A 13,011-nucleotide genomic window follows, 5' to 3' on the forward strand; every position below is an offset into this window, starting at 1 on the left:
ATCAAGATGGGGCAATACCTGCAAATGTTTAGAACACACAGTAAGAGAAATACACATTGATTAATTTAATCTAAATTGATAATAAATATTAAATAAACAATAAATATTACATTTAAACAAGAACAACACCATTCATTTACTGGATATGACTGATTTAGGGATTAGAGGTATGTAAAAAGATGTTGAAGAAAATCCCAACAGACCAGGAGCAGCAGCGTCATCAGTTTCCCCAACCTTGTCCTGATGAAATTCCAGAGATGTACTAATAAAACTCATAATTAAACCAACTGAAAACTAGAAAGATAATGCAGTTACCAATTTAAAAATCTTCTCCAGCCCTGGCATGACTGTAAATAAGCTCCGTTTCTCCAGTCAAAACCCCACAGAGTATTTTGGTATCTAAGCAGCAGGTAAACAAACTGTTAGCAGGGCGATAAGAGGTCACACAACTTATCTTTATATCCCCTGCTGAACATACAATCAGCAGCCAGGACTATCCATCGTCCGAAACCCAGTGTGTGTGTGTGTGTGTGTGTGTGTGCGTGCGTGCGTGCGTGCGTGCGTGCGTGTGCGTGCGTGTGTGTGTGTGTGTGTGTGTGCGTGTGTTAATTCCATCAAACCTACAGCGATATAGGCGTATATAAACACCCCACACGTTGCATTTGTGAACAGTAGGTGGCGCCTAGGTCTCCCACAAATGAATAGCTATTGCGATTTTAAACTTAATGATGTCCAAGTAGACTCCAAAAGTGTGCTTATTGTCGAATTAGAGCAATCGGAGCACATGGACAGCGATGAGAATACTAACATAATATTAATATGATTTTCCACAGTGAACATGTGAGGTAGCAGATGGTGCTGCTTCAATTGATGTTCTCATATTAAAAACACACTTCTCATAATCTACTCCATGAGCTCATGACTCATTCTGCTGAATGCTGTGACTGATTTCTGATTCTGTTTACTGATTTACTGAATTCTGAAGAACTGAACGTGTTTAGAGAAACATCAGAGAGACACCAACTCCCAAATCAAAAACTCCTCCAATCACAACGCCGTCCTTCTCTTCAGCGCCGCCAACGGACCATTCTGATTGGACAGAACAGACGCCAATCAAAGCCAGAGGCTCCGCCGCCGAAGACCCCTCAAATCCTGAGGGAAACAGCCCGAGTGGGGTTTTTAAAAAAAAAGGAAAAGAAAAAGACAATAACTGATGAGAGAAATTCACTAAATTAGATATTTCGGCAGGGGAACTTTTATTTAGATCGGTTTTAGGACTTTTCCTGAGAAAACGTCAAAGTTTCTCCTGTTTTGTGGAGACTTGCGGAGACGTTGTGAGAGTCGTAGTGCAGGATGGATGAAATGCGGCCTAGCAGCGGCGCCCACCTCGGCCTCGCGTCGCTGTTTCCCCCGGGGCTGCAGGCCATCTACGGGGAATGCAGGCGGCTGTACCCGGACCAACCAAACCCGCTACAGGTCACCGCCATCGTGAAATACTGGTAAGCATTTCTGACATGCAAAGTTGTTTTTTTGGGGGGAAACATTATTCATCAAAAACAAGTAAACTCGCATTTTAGAGGAAAATGTAGTTAGCTAACTTCGTTTAAGGTCCATTATCTCGATGTAGCAAGCTAAGGATGGATGGATGGCTGGCTAGCTAGCTAACTAGCTAGCTAGGTTAGCTGTCTGCAGCTAAATAAGTTCACGCAGAGTTGTTCAGATGTTTTGTGCTCAGTTGATTTACAGTCGTGTGTTATCAAAACAACGAGCGTTCAAGCTCTACCTAGTTGTGCCAGGGTAACATTGGGAGACTCCCTGAACCTTTTCCAGTTCTTGTGTTAGCTAATTTTACTGAACCCCTAAAGTATCAAGGGAGGAAAATACTGTTTAGGAGCTTGGTTAGCTGCTAAGTTGTTCCCTCGGTTTAACTAAAGCGCCCTCTCTACACCGAGGGAATGATTTGTTTGGTAAATTGAGGGAAAAGATTGTTTAATTGAGGAAATAAATAATAAAATCGAGGGATCGGATTGTTTATCTTACTGTTCTTCTACCTTGATACTTTAGGGCACAGTAGGGGCTCAATGCAATTCAAAACACAAGGTAACAAACATAATTAAGATCGCAGCTATCGAATTAATGTTTTATCACTTTTCTCCACATGGCAGTTTGCTTAGCCTTGATTGTGTTCCTCTGTTATCTTAACACAGGCTAGGGGGGCCAGATCCTCTGGACTACATTAGCATGTACAGAAACGTGGGATGCCCTGCTCTGGACGTCCAGGAACACTGGCACTATGTCAGTCTCGGCCTGAGCGATCTGTATGGAGACAACAGAGTTCATGAGTGAGTGTTTAGGATAAGAGGACTTGGTTCATTGAGAAGAATGGGACAGTCTGTAAACTATCATTTCATCATGATTTCCATTTGTATTGTTGTCAAAACGTGTTCCAGAAAGTCTTTGGGCAATAGCTACTGCTTAATAAATTGCCCTTGAGCAAAGCCCTTCACTCTCTCTGCTCCCTGGGCGCTGCGTCAGTGGCTGCCCACCATTCTGGATATGTGTGCTGGTGTGAATGTGTGTGTTCACTGTACGGATGGGTTAAAGGCGGAAGCCAAATTCCGTCTGTTTCCAACACGTCAATAACATAGAGCAATATGTAATAAGAAATTCAAGTTTTTAAGTAAAATAGTTGATAGCTTAGTTCCAGATTTCTCCTGGACACTCCCACTAATTTATAGATTTGTTAAATTCCATTACCAGCTTGATTCAACAAGCCAGGTGTTGGAAGATGACTCTAAATGATACTGGACTCCCACTAGGAGAGCTTTGGAGATGTTTTAATGAACACAGTGTGTAATGTGTTTTGTATTAGTCATATTATTTGTATTTATTCTAATATTACTGTGTTTTACTGACTGATTAAACTTTCACTACCTGAAGAAAAAGCATTTCAATTCTAAGAGCCCTGCCAACTTTAATTGTTTTAACAGATTCACTGGTCAGGAAGGTCCGAGTGGATTTGGCTTTGAACTTACGTTTCGGTTGAAGAGAGAAGCTGGGGAGACGGCACCCCCAACCTGGCCTGCTGAACTCATGCAGGGTTTAGCCCGATACGTCTTTCAATCAGGTACTAAGTAGTTCGTTAATCTAAGGGATTCAAATATTCCCTGATCAGCCAGAATGGCTGAAACAGGCTGTGCAGAACAATATAGACATGAAAACTACCATAGCATGTAATTTGTTCTCTCACATTGTCTGAGGGTGTCTTTGAAGACTATATGGCCACCTTTCCAAGTCATTATCACAAAAAAAATCGCAATTAACCATTAGACACTGCTGCAACCTTAGTATGCACATGGTACAGCAAAGAAGCTGTCTTTATTTCTTTCTTGGTTTTCTTTATGGAGAAATTTCTAGATACCATTTAACCCATAAAACTGTCATTTTTGTGGAACAGAAAACACATTCTGCAGTGGTGATCACATCTCTTGGCACAGCCCTCTAGACAACAGTGAATCCCGAATCCAGCACATGCTGCTCACAGAGGACCCGCAGATGCAACCAGTGCAGACCCCTTTTGGAATCGTCAGTTTCCTTCAGGTGAGGTTGGACTAGTAGCCTATAATGTGAAACTAGTTCAATAGCAGTCTCAGAGTCTCATACTGTCCCGCAACCCTAATGGATACAAGATATTACATCAGTCGTCAATAAAAAATGAATGTCAGCCTTTTTCAGTAGTAATTCACCTTATACTTGAAACTATAGCTCACTTTTACACAAGGAATATTGCTATTTTAGCCTCTGAGTACAATCAAACTGTTGCCTTTAGGCTTTGTTGGGAAAGTCAACAACTAGAATACAAAGAACAATCATTGGGCAGCATCAACAAGTAGGTTTAATGTGTAAAGACAGCTTTGTGGTACGTATGGGTGTCACAATAAACACAGACATTTTCATCATACATAATGATTATTACAGTATTTTTACACAGACTAAAACTACAATCACTTTCATTCAGTGTGCTGCACTACATCCAGTTAAAAAGGACTCATTATGCTCTTTGTGATAAAACATTTAATTAATCAGTGATCTTTAGGTACAATATCTGCAAAATGCTCTGAAAATGTAATTTTTTTGGTTTGATAGAATTTCCATTACTTTTTGTGTGTTTAAGCCTACACCTGTCAGATTTAAACACGTGTGTGTGTGTGTGTGTGTGTGTGTGTGTATGTACGTGTGTGTATGTGTGTGTATATATATATATATATATATATATATATAACACTCAATTAGAACGTCCCTCACTGTTGTGGTCTGTGAATAATCTCTTGGCGCTGTGAAGATGCCAGAGGGCACCCTGCTAAAATGAAGTAAAATCAGATTGGAACTGGATTGATCTTAATGGCCGATATCTAATCCATTTAAACGTGCCTGAATCGAATCAGGACAGCCCTGGTAAAATTCTTTTTTGGTGGATTTTTTAAGGGCTCTAAAAAAAACACAACCCAAAAAAAAAAAAAAAAAAAAAAAAAAAAAACAGTTTTTAAGACTCAAAATTGCCACTGGTCTAGAATGGTGAATAACCTTGTACTTGTTTCTTTCCACTTCTGCTTGTTACTCATTCCAAGGTTGGTGTGACAGGAGCTTAGGAGCATTTGGGCTCTGCATGCTAGGCAAGGAGCAGCTGTGAAGTGTGTCCTTTTATGCAAATATCCCAGTGTGAAAGTGCTAATTGTGTTTTGTCTTTATTCTCTGCAGATCGTGGGTGTGTGCACAGAGGAGCTGCAAGCAGCACAGCAGTGGAATGGCCAAGGCATTCTGGACCTGCTGCGTGGAGTGCATGTGTGAGTATCCCCAAAAAACAAGCTAGACACAGAGCAAGGACAAATCCGTGGTGAAATGGGACTGATGAACCTTTTGTATTTATATTTTTATTATTGATATTTGTATGACGCACCTCTGTCGTTCCTTGCCGACATGTTGTTGTTGTTTTTTTAGATTGAATAAATGACTAGATATTTTAAATATAATTGTTGGGCAAGTTGTACCATAATTTTGTGTAGAGTTTATACACTGACCAGATATTACATAAAAAAAAAAAACACATTGGCCGGTAAAGTGAAAAACTTTGATTAGCACCTTTATAATATACATTGGTGGACAGTTTTTCTTGAAGGTTGTGTTAAAAGCAGGAAAAACAGACAAGTTTGAGCTGCTTTAACAAAAGCCAAATTAAGATGACCGTGTCAGAGCTACCAAAACAGCAGGTTTTGTGGGGTGTTCCCAGTATTCAATGCCAAATACCCGAGGACACCTTCAGAGGTCTTGTGCAGTGCACACCTTGACAGGCCAGAACTGTGAATGTCTAAACCAATATTCGGCAGGTGATTTTAATCTTATGGCTGCTCAATGTAGGCTATTTTGATATTGCTTCATGAGAACAGTGAAAAACACAGTTCTCTCAGTCCTCTACCCACTGTAGTGAAATGGGTCACTGGCCCCCGAGATGCTTTGTTTTACTTTCATTTCTCATTAACTGTGTGCAAATGGGGTCTTTCCCTCCTCCTCTTCATCTTCATGTTTACAGTGCTGGAGGTCCGTGGTTAATCACTGACATGAGAAGAGGGGAGACCATATTTGACATTGACCCCCACTTACAAGTAAGGCCTGCTATAGTTTTTCTTCTTTGTTTCCTCTGCTTTTTGTTTGCATATTCTACAATTCTGAAAGTAGGCTAGACATTTAATGTGGAAGCCTTTAATTATTAAAGTTAACCAAGTAAATAATGGAAAAGAATGATTAATGACAGTGGATATTATTTTTGTGAATAGTTTAAGTAAATATTTCACTACTCTTATCCATGATCCTTGAGGATTTATATAAAGAGGGATCGGTGAAATGGATTGTCTTAATGAAGTGTATCTGAAGTTAGAGTAAGATTCACTGTGCAGCTTGTAATGCATGGTTTTTGGCTCTTTTATTTATTCATTTTTTTTTTTCATACTTTATTTTTTCTAATAAGGTTGACCGGATCATTAACTACAGAGTTTATCCCCCTTAAGAATATAGTTGAAAACCTCAGAACATAGACCGTTTTTTCCATTCATTAAAGACCTAAATCTCTCAAACTAAAAGCTAAATGTAGATGGCTGTGGTTCTGCTTTACACTTTTTTTTTCCCCTTACATGCTATTTCACAGCAGTGAGGCACACATTTGACCATGAGCGTCCAAACGCCTTGTAATGTGCTCTTTTGTGATTTGCTCATCCCTAGCAGGAAAGAGTGGATAAGGGCATTGAGACGGACGGCTCCAACCTGAGTGGTGTCAGTGCCAAGTGTGCCTGGGATGACCTGAGTCGACCTCCCGAGGATGAGGATGACAGCCGAAGCATCTGTATCGGATCACAGCCGCGCAGATTGTCTGACAAAGGTGAGCGCTTTCTGTAAGGCGGTGCTATAATTGTGGTATATTTCCTATATGTCATGGTCTGCATCATAATACGCAGTGGTTTTGGTAAGGGGAACCTCATACAGTTATTGCTGAATTGCTACATGTAAGGTATTAAACTGATCCTGATCCTTTCTTCTTTTAATGGTAACAATGTTTCACTGCTCCTGGTGCATTAAGCTTTCATTGTGTTTAACTGAAATGACTTTATACCACTGAAGATGGCTAACAGACTTTTCTGTGTCACATGTCCAGACACGGAACAGATCAGGGAAGCCCTGAGGAAAGGACTGGAGATTAATAGCAAGTCTGTCTTACCACCCATTAACAGTCAGCGTCACAATCAAGACCGGCCACTGTAAGTCCAACATTTCCAAGGATACCCTGGTAATGCAACCACTTGTCATACATTGGAGGTGTTGTTTCTGACCTCTTTACATTGTAGCCTACACTGTACTGAGAGCTTAGTTTAGAAGGAAAAGTAAGGCAAAGAAGTTCTGTCTTCTTGTACAGTGTGGTGGAATTGTCACGTGTGATGGTGCTCTACTGTGCCACCTGTTTGTGTGAATATACAGGGCAACAGGGGACCATGCTTTTCAGGTGGAGGGGGTTAGGAAAACCCAGTAGCAAGGCACAATTTAGACTAATGCAAAGTGGGGAATGTGTAACAATTGTCATTCCCAAGATCCCATTTGATTTTATCAGGGTTAATTATTGGTTTGATTGTGTTAGCTTTATGGTATAAAAACACTTAGTTAGAAATGGACAGTAGGAAAGAGGTAAGGTGTTTGTCAGGCTGTTTTTTTTAATTCCAAACAAATTGAAGATGCACAAATTGATATTTGATATATTGCAAGCTTACAGTTGTTCTGAGAATCAATCTGTAGTTTAACCCTTGTTACATGCCACATAATATTGCCACTGGCACAGATGATTCCATAGATTAGTTTTACAGCATAGAATTGACTGTTAAATAAGTCTTGGGATCTTCAATATTATAGTTCTAATGACAGTCAGTGTATGACTCATTGTTCTGTAGTGAGGATTTTGGTGATGCCACTAGCAGATGTTTCGGGTACCCCGCTTTTTTTCTCATCTTAATTCTCAATCTTAAAGCAGTTGTGCTCTCCTTAGCACAAGGCTGGGCTTATCTCTGCCCCTTGTTGCGTATTTCCTGTCTCGTCCTACCTACCTTGCCCCCTACCCACAAGTAGCGCTCCTGCTGTGTCCTTCTTTGGCCTTGCTAAGTTTTCAGAAATAGAACACATATACTGGTAAATTGAGTGCAGTTGCAATAATTAAGAAGCACATGAATGTGCTCACTTTGCTATTGATTAAAGTTTTGATGGCTCCTGCCTCTCCATTGTCTGTATTTGTGCTTCTACCTTAAGATTTTATTTGGGTGTCAGTAATGGCAGAAAAAGCAAAAATGTCACAGAGATCATTTATTCCCCATCTGTGTGGCGATTGTTTCATTTGTAATGCAGAGGAACGTTTTTTCAGAACCTTGAAGTATGGACTATTTTTTACTTGTGCCTTTGTTCTAGATAGTGGTGCATTTGGTTCATTTTGTTGGTGTCAGAACATAACTTGTATTTTGGAGATATTTGGCCAAGGCGGATGTTCAGGTTTAATACAGACATTGTCCAGCCAAACAAATGGGCACATTGTGTTGATAGAATGATATAGAGTTCCAGATCGGAAGTTATTTATTATTTATGCCACTCACCCTGATTACAAGTACTTTTGAGGTCTGTAACATTCATAACCTGATGATTTGTGTGTGTGTGTGTTTACTCTCACTTTATAATAAACAAAGCTGTTTTTGTATTTTATATTGAGAAATGTCAAAGAATAATTAAATGAATGTATAGTGGGTTTTGAAGTGTGGCATTTGTCACAAGATTTTAATAATCCAGAGTGCTCATATTTTTGAAACAACATCTCCAAATGCCAAGAAGCATTGGGCAGAAGCTTTTTAAGCTTCATAGGCATATAGCAGTGACTGTTGTTTCCTTTCAGCGTTAATTCAAAAAGCTTTCCATTTGCCATTGGCTGATCAAATATGACAGCACCAATTAAAGCTTGAATATGGTAATGTGCAGTGGTGAGCTGAAAGCATTTCAGACCTCCATAAAAAGAGGGAAACAGTTGTCTCTGTTCTTAGTGGCTGTTGAAAGGAACTAAATTGATTTGCCTCTTGGCAGTAATGGTAAATGCATTCATTTCTCTTCGCTGTGGTACAAATTTACCCCTAATTTCTTCATAGACAATCAGTTGGACATTTGCAGAGCAAGCAGAACTCAAGGTAAGAGTCAACCAAGAAAGAAAGTGAAATGCACTCCTCAACACAATGAAGTAAGAGTTTCTTCTCTAATAGAGGGTGCTCACTTCAGTATCTACAGGTTACCTTTGTTTAAAAAAAAACAAAACGGGTATGCACAATATATTTTATGGGAAACTGTTAGAAATTGATTATACTTCAGACGTTAACATTCACAGAATCCTGTTTTGCTTACCCTAACTCAGATTAGTTCTGAAGACTGTGACTGAGTCAGACCTAATACATGGAAGATTATGGCAGAGGTTCTGTATGCCCCAGTTTACAGTTCTTGCAGAGACAGTACTCCATGAAACCAGGTGTTTTGCCTGTGGATGATGTTTTTTCTATTTATGAGAAACAAACGCAGATCGACATTCACTTACAATTACTTGTCAAGGAAGAAACAAATAGTAGGACCATTATTGGGTATTCTTAATTGGGTTACAAACTCTGTAGCTGGCATTTCAGTATTACAGACATTGCTTTGCTAGGTTCCAATAGGACTCAAGTTTGACTTCTTGATGGGCTTTTTTGGACACCTGAATCTGCAACATATCTTGTCATCAAGATTACCTTCTCAAATCTACTGACATTGTAAAATAGCTATGTTTACTGTGGCATACTTCGAGAAACAGACAGTTGATGCATTATCAATCATACAGTTCCATTGTTTCATTATAAAAAATCTGCTTCTGGGTAAGATTTAAAAAAAGGGATCTGTGAGTGTTGAATTGTTGCATGGTATTTGTCTGAGAATTCTGAAAGTAGAAACAAACTACATTCATACATACACATTTATTCATTTTTGGTCCCTTTTATCTCTTTCCTTCCACCCGACTGCTTTGCCCCTGCTCCCACTCCTCCTTCCACCTTCCCCAGAAGTCGTAAGGACAGTCTGGAGAGTGAGAGCTCTGCTGCTATTGTTCCTCATGAGCTGGTGAGAACGCGACAGCTGGAGAGCGTGCACCTCAAGTTCAACCAGGAATCCGGAACTCTGCTCTCACTGTGCCTTAGGTAATGCACACCTGGTCGCAGTGGCGCACAGTGGCACTCTGTCTTTCTCACTCAGATATATTCATAGAACAGTGATTGTTTTCTCTAGATTTGAGTAATGCCATGGAACATTGGTTCTATAGTACAATGTGCATGTGAGGATACAATGATGACTTTACAGTGTGCTTTTAAGCCACCAAAACCAGGGACTATTGCATAATTGCTAATTGTTTACTTATTAGTAACCAAAACATTAAGGACCACCAATTCTACCCGTGTGAATTATGTAAATCAACACTGGTGCTGTCTGCTACACCTGCATTATTGCTAAAACAAAAGTGCCCTGCCTGTTTAATTGTAGGGAAACACTGCAGTGATGGTCTGCTATGTAAATTATTTAAAAGAAATCTTTTACTCTTAAGAAAAAAATATAACCCAGTTATAGGGAAAACCCAGCCCCTGGCAGTTTTCTGATGTTCATGTGTATGCAGTCATTACACAGCTATTGCACGCATTCAGTCCACAAAAGTTCATCCCTGCATCGTTATTCTCCGGCTCTCTCAGGAATAATTGTACTGACCACCCTTTTAACCAAACTCAGCTAATCTTTTTGAAGCTAGTTCTGGCAAGCTTGAATGTTGCTAGCACTTAATAGATTCAGTATAAATCTCAAGTTTGATGTGTAATCGTTCTTTTTGTTTGGACGGAAACAAAGTCCAAGCTCTGTTTGTGGAGGAGCTTTTGGTTAAGACTAAAGGAGCTCTGGGCCTTTTGTTTAGGATTAAAGGAGATCGGTCAATGATAGTCACTTTGTGCAGTTTTGGTCTCAACTCTTTATCTTCTTTTTCTTATGTCTGTTGTAGAGGTCGTCTGCTCCATGGGAGGCACTTCACATACAAAAGCATCAATGGTGACACCGCTATTACTTTTGTATCGACTGGAGTGGAAGGCGCCTTTGCCACAGAGGAACACCCGTATGCTGCACATGGACCTTGGCTACAGGTAATGAATATGCTGCACCCCTACCCATGTAAATCCATTGTCATAGAGCAGAGTTAACTGTTCTGTTCTCGTGTTTGTGTGTAGATTCTACTCACTGAAGAGTTTGTTGAGCAGATGCTCGGGGACATTCAAGATCTGTGCATTCATGAAGAGGTAGATAACCGTGCACTACATAGTAATATCAACCTGTTTTAGAAGTAATGTTCATGTTCCTAAACACATCCAATATTCCCTGTCCTTCAGTCAAAGCTTCCAAAGGAGTACAGCTGGCCTGACAAAAAGCTGAAGATCTCGGTCCTGCCTGATACAGTGTTTGACAGCCCACTGCAGTAAGGCAGAGGCATTGACTACCCCCACCTCTCTACAGAAGAGCTGAGCCACAGGGCTCCGATGAGACTCATGTGCCTACACAGTTGGAGTACAAGGACACATAGACACTTCACTCCCTTTCAGACACAAGATGCCGAAAATGCCACCTTCACCAAGTATTGAGTGCATTATACCACTTGCCACTTGATCATTTCTGCTGAATGTGTTATGTTCCAATGGACAGACCTTAACCTTTTCATCTTTAAAAGTATGCTCATACACACCGTGCCTAGAGCCTGCATATGTGCTTTCAAATGCAGAAGGAATTGAATTTTAAAAACTGTGCCAACCATGAACCATCATGATATGTACACTACATTGACTCACACACATTAAAATACCCCCACATTGGTTCTTTGTGCTAAAAGGCAAAATGTTAAATTGCTTTTTAAAATGTTTAAAAATGGTAACCCAGATCTTAAGAAGTGATACTGCTGCAGAATAGCTTTGATGATAACCTGTTTACATGGTTTAAGGGGTTGAGCACACAGTTTATAGCCTTCCCAAAATATCTTTGATGGATGATGGTTAATGTGTTCTCTGGGCTCCAAGAAAACACTGATTTCTTTATAATGACTCCCTTTGAATGGTATTATGGTAGAATCTTTTCCTAAATTTTTATTACAGTATTAGTTTAGTAATATCCATAGAAACTTAATACCTAATGGTTAATTTTGCCAAAGGTGTGGTTGAGAATGAAAAAAGAAGAAAGGACTGGTTTTAGTAAGTTTAAAAATGGACTGCCAATCAAGATAAACTAATGGGTTTATCTTCAGTTATCACTTTCAAAAAAGCAGCCTTACAAAGAAATGTTACACATCTGTTACTTGTTCAAGAAGCATTTTATAAGAACTGCTGTGGTGTTTTCTGAGTACAGATGTCAGCTGCTGGTCAGTGCAGTGTGAAAATGTGAGCTTGCCAACAGTTACCAGAGAGGCAGCGGTCTCAAACCAATCAAACTACAACAAACCAACCATTTCAGCTTGGTTAAACACACTAGTGCCTATTTGAGGTTATTGTAATCACACACTGTCTCTTAATTTGATAGTAGCTGTGAGATTCCTCCTCTATACCAAAGTCAGTATTTAACCTGCATTCTCCAATATAGGGTGCACAGGAGATCTGTAGCCAATTTTGCCCTGACATACCTGAATCCTTTAACCATTTCACAGGTAATGGTTAACATTTCCACCTGACATTCCTCTTCTGTTCCATGCCTCTCCTTGTGGATGTACACTAGAAGTGAGAAGCATTTTGTTCCCCACTCTTGAAACATAGAAGAGCTCAATCAGTACATTTCTTTTTTTCTAAAGAGATGAGTTTAAGTGTGGTGTATTGTCTTTTTATATCTGTTTGAATCACTAAACTGCCTGTTACCCTCAAGTGCATTAAAATTTATTTACATAGATTTAATCTTGTGCATGATCTTGTTTATTATATCGCTCTTTGTTAGGGCTGCACAATATCACAATCATTTTAACATGGTTATCTTAATGTGGCCATGCGCAATAGTTGCACAGCAGGATGTGCAACGTCATAAGGCAAATTTCATTAAATAATAGTTTTTTTGCTGCTTGATATATATATATATATATATATATCTGTGTGTGTATTATATATGTGTATATATATAATATATTTATGTATATAAATAATAAATATATATAATAATTATTCATGTTATGTTATATAATGTTATTCAGCAGGTGGTGCTGCAGTTCTGCGCCAATAATCAATGCAGTTTTAAGTTATGATGAAAATAGGACAAAATAGATTTTCTGGCCAATGAATAGGAATTACTTTAATTTATATTTTTGTCATATAAATATAATATATAAATCTCATCATACAGGCAGGCAGGCTACAGTATACAAAA

At 39.3% G+C, this 13,011-nt stretch overlaps 1 protein-coding gene across 2 annotated transcripts; it reads left to right on the plus strand.

Moving 5' to 3' along the window:
- The first annotated feature begins 1,122 nt into the window (after window positions 1-1,122).
- sufu (suppressor of fused homolog (Drosophila)) lies at window positions 1,123-12,548 on the plus strand. 2 transcript variants are annotated; one of them, XM_072677750.1, is made up of 13 exons: window positions 1,123-1,499; window positions 2,208-2,342; window positions 2,991-3,127; window positions 3,458-3,600; window positions 4,759-4,844; window positions 5,588-5,660; window positions 6,274-6,430; window positions 6,704-6,806; window positions 8,718-8,756; window positions 9,651-9,785; window positions 10,628-10,766; window positions 10,851-10,919; window positions 11,010-12,548. In XM_072677750.1, the coding sequence occupies exons 1-13, from the start codon at window positions 1,354-1,356 to the stop codon at window positions 11,097-11,099; spliced, it is 1,452 nt and encodes a 483-aa protein (XP_072533851.1). In that variant the 5' UTR covers window positions 1,123-1,353; the 3' UTR covers window positions 11,100-12,548. The 2 variants fall into 2 exon arrangements, with proteins under 2 accessions (XP_072533851.1, XP_072533852.1); XM_072677751.1 differs by lacking the exon at window positions 8,718-8,756.
- Window positions 12,549-13,011: the final 463 nt, after the last annotated feature.

Source organism: Salminus brasiliensis, chromosome 4, assembly GCF_030463535.1.
Source record: "Salminus brasiliensis chromosome 4, fSalBra1.hap2, whole genome shotgun sequence".
Taxonomy (NCBI): Eukaryota; Metazoa; Chordata; class Actinopteri; order Characiformes; family Bryconidae; genus Salminus; species Salminus brasiliensis.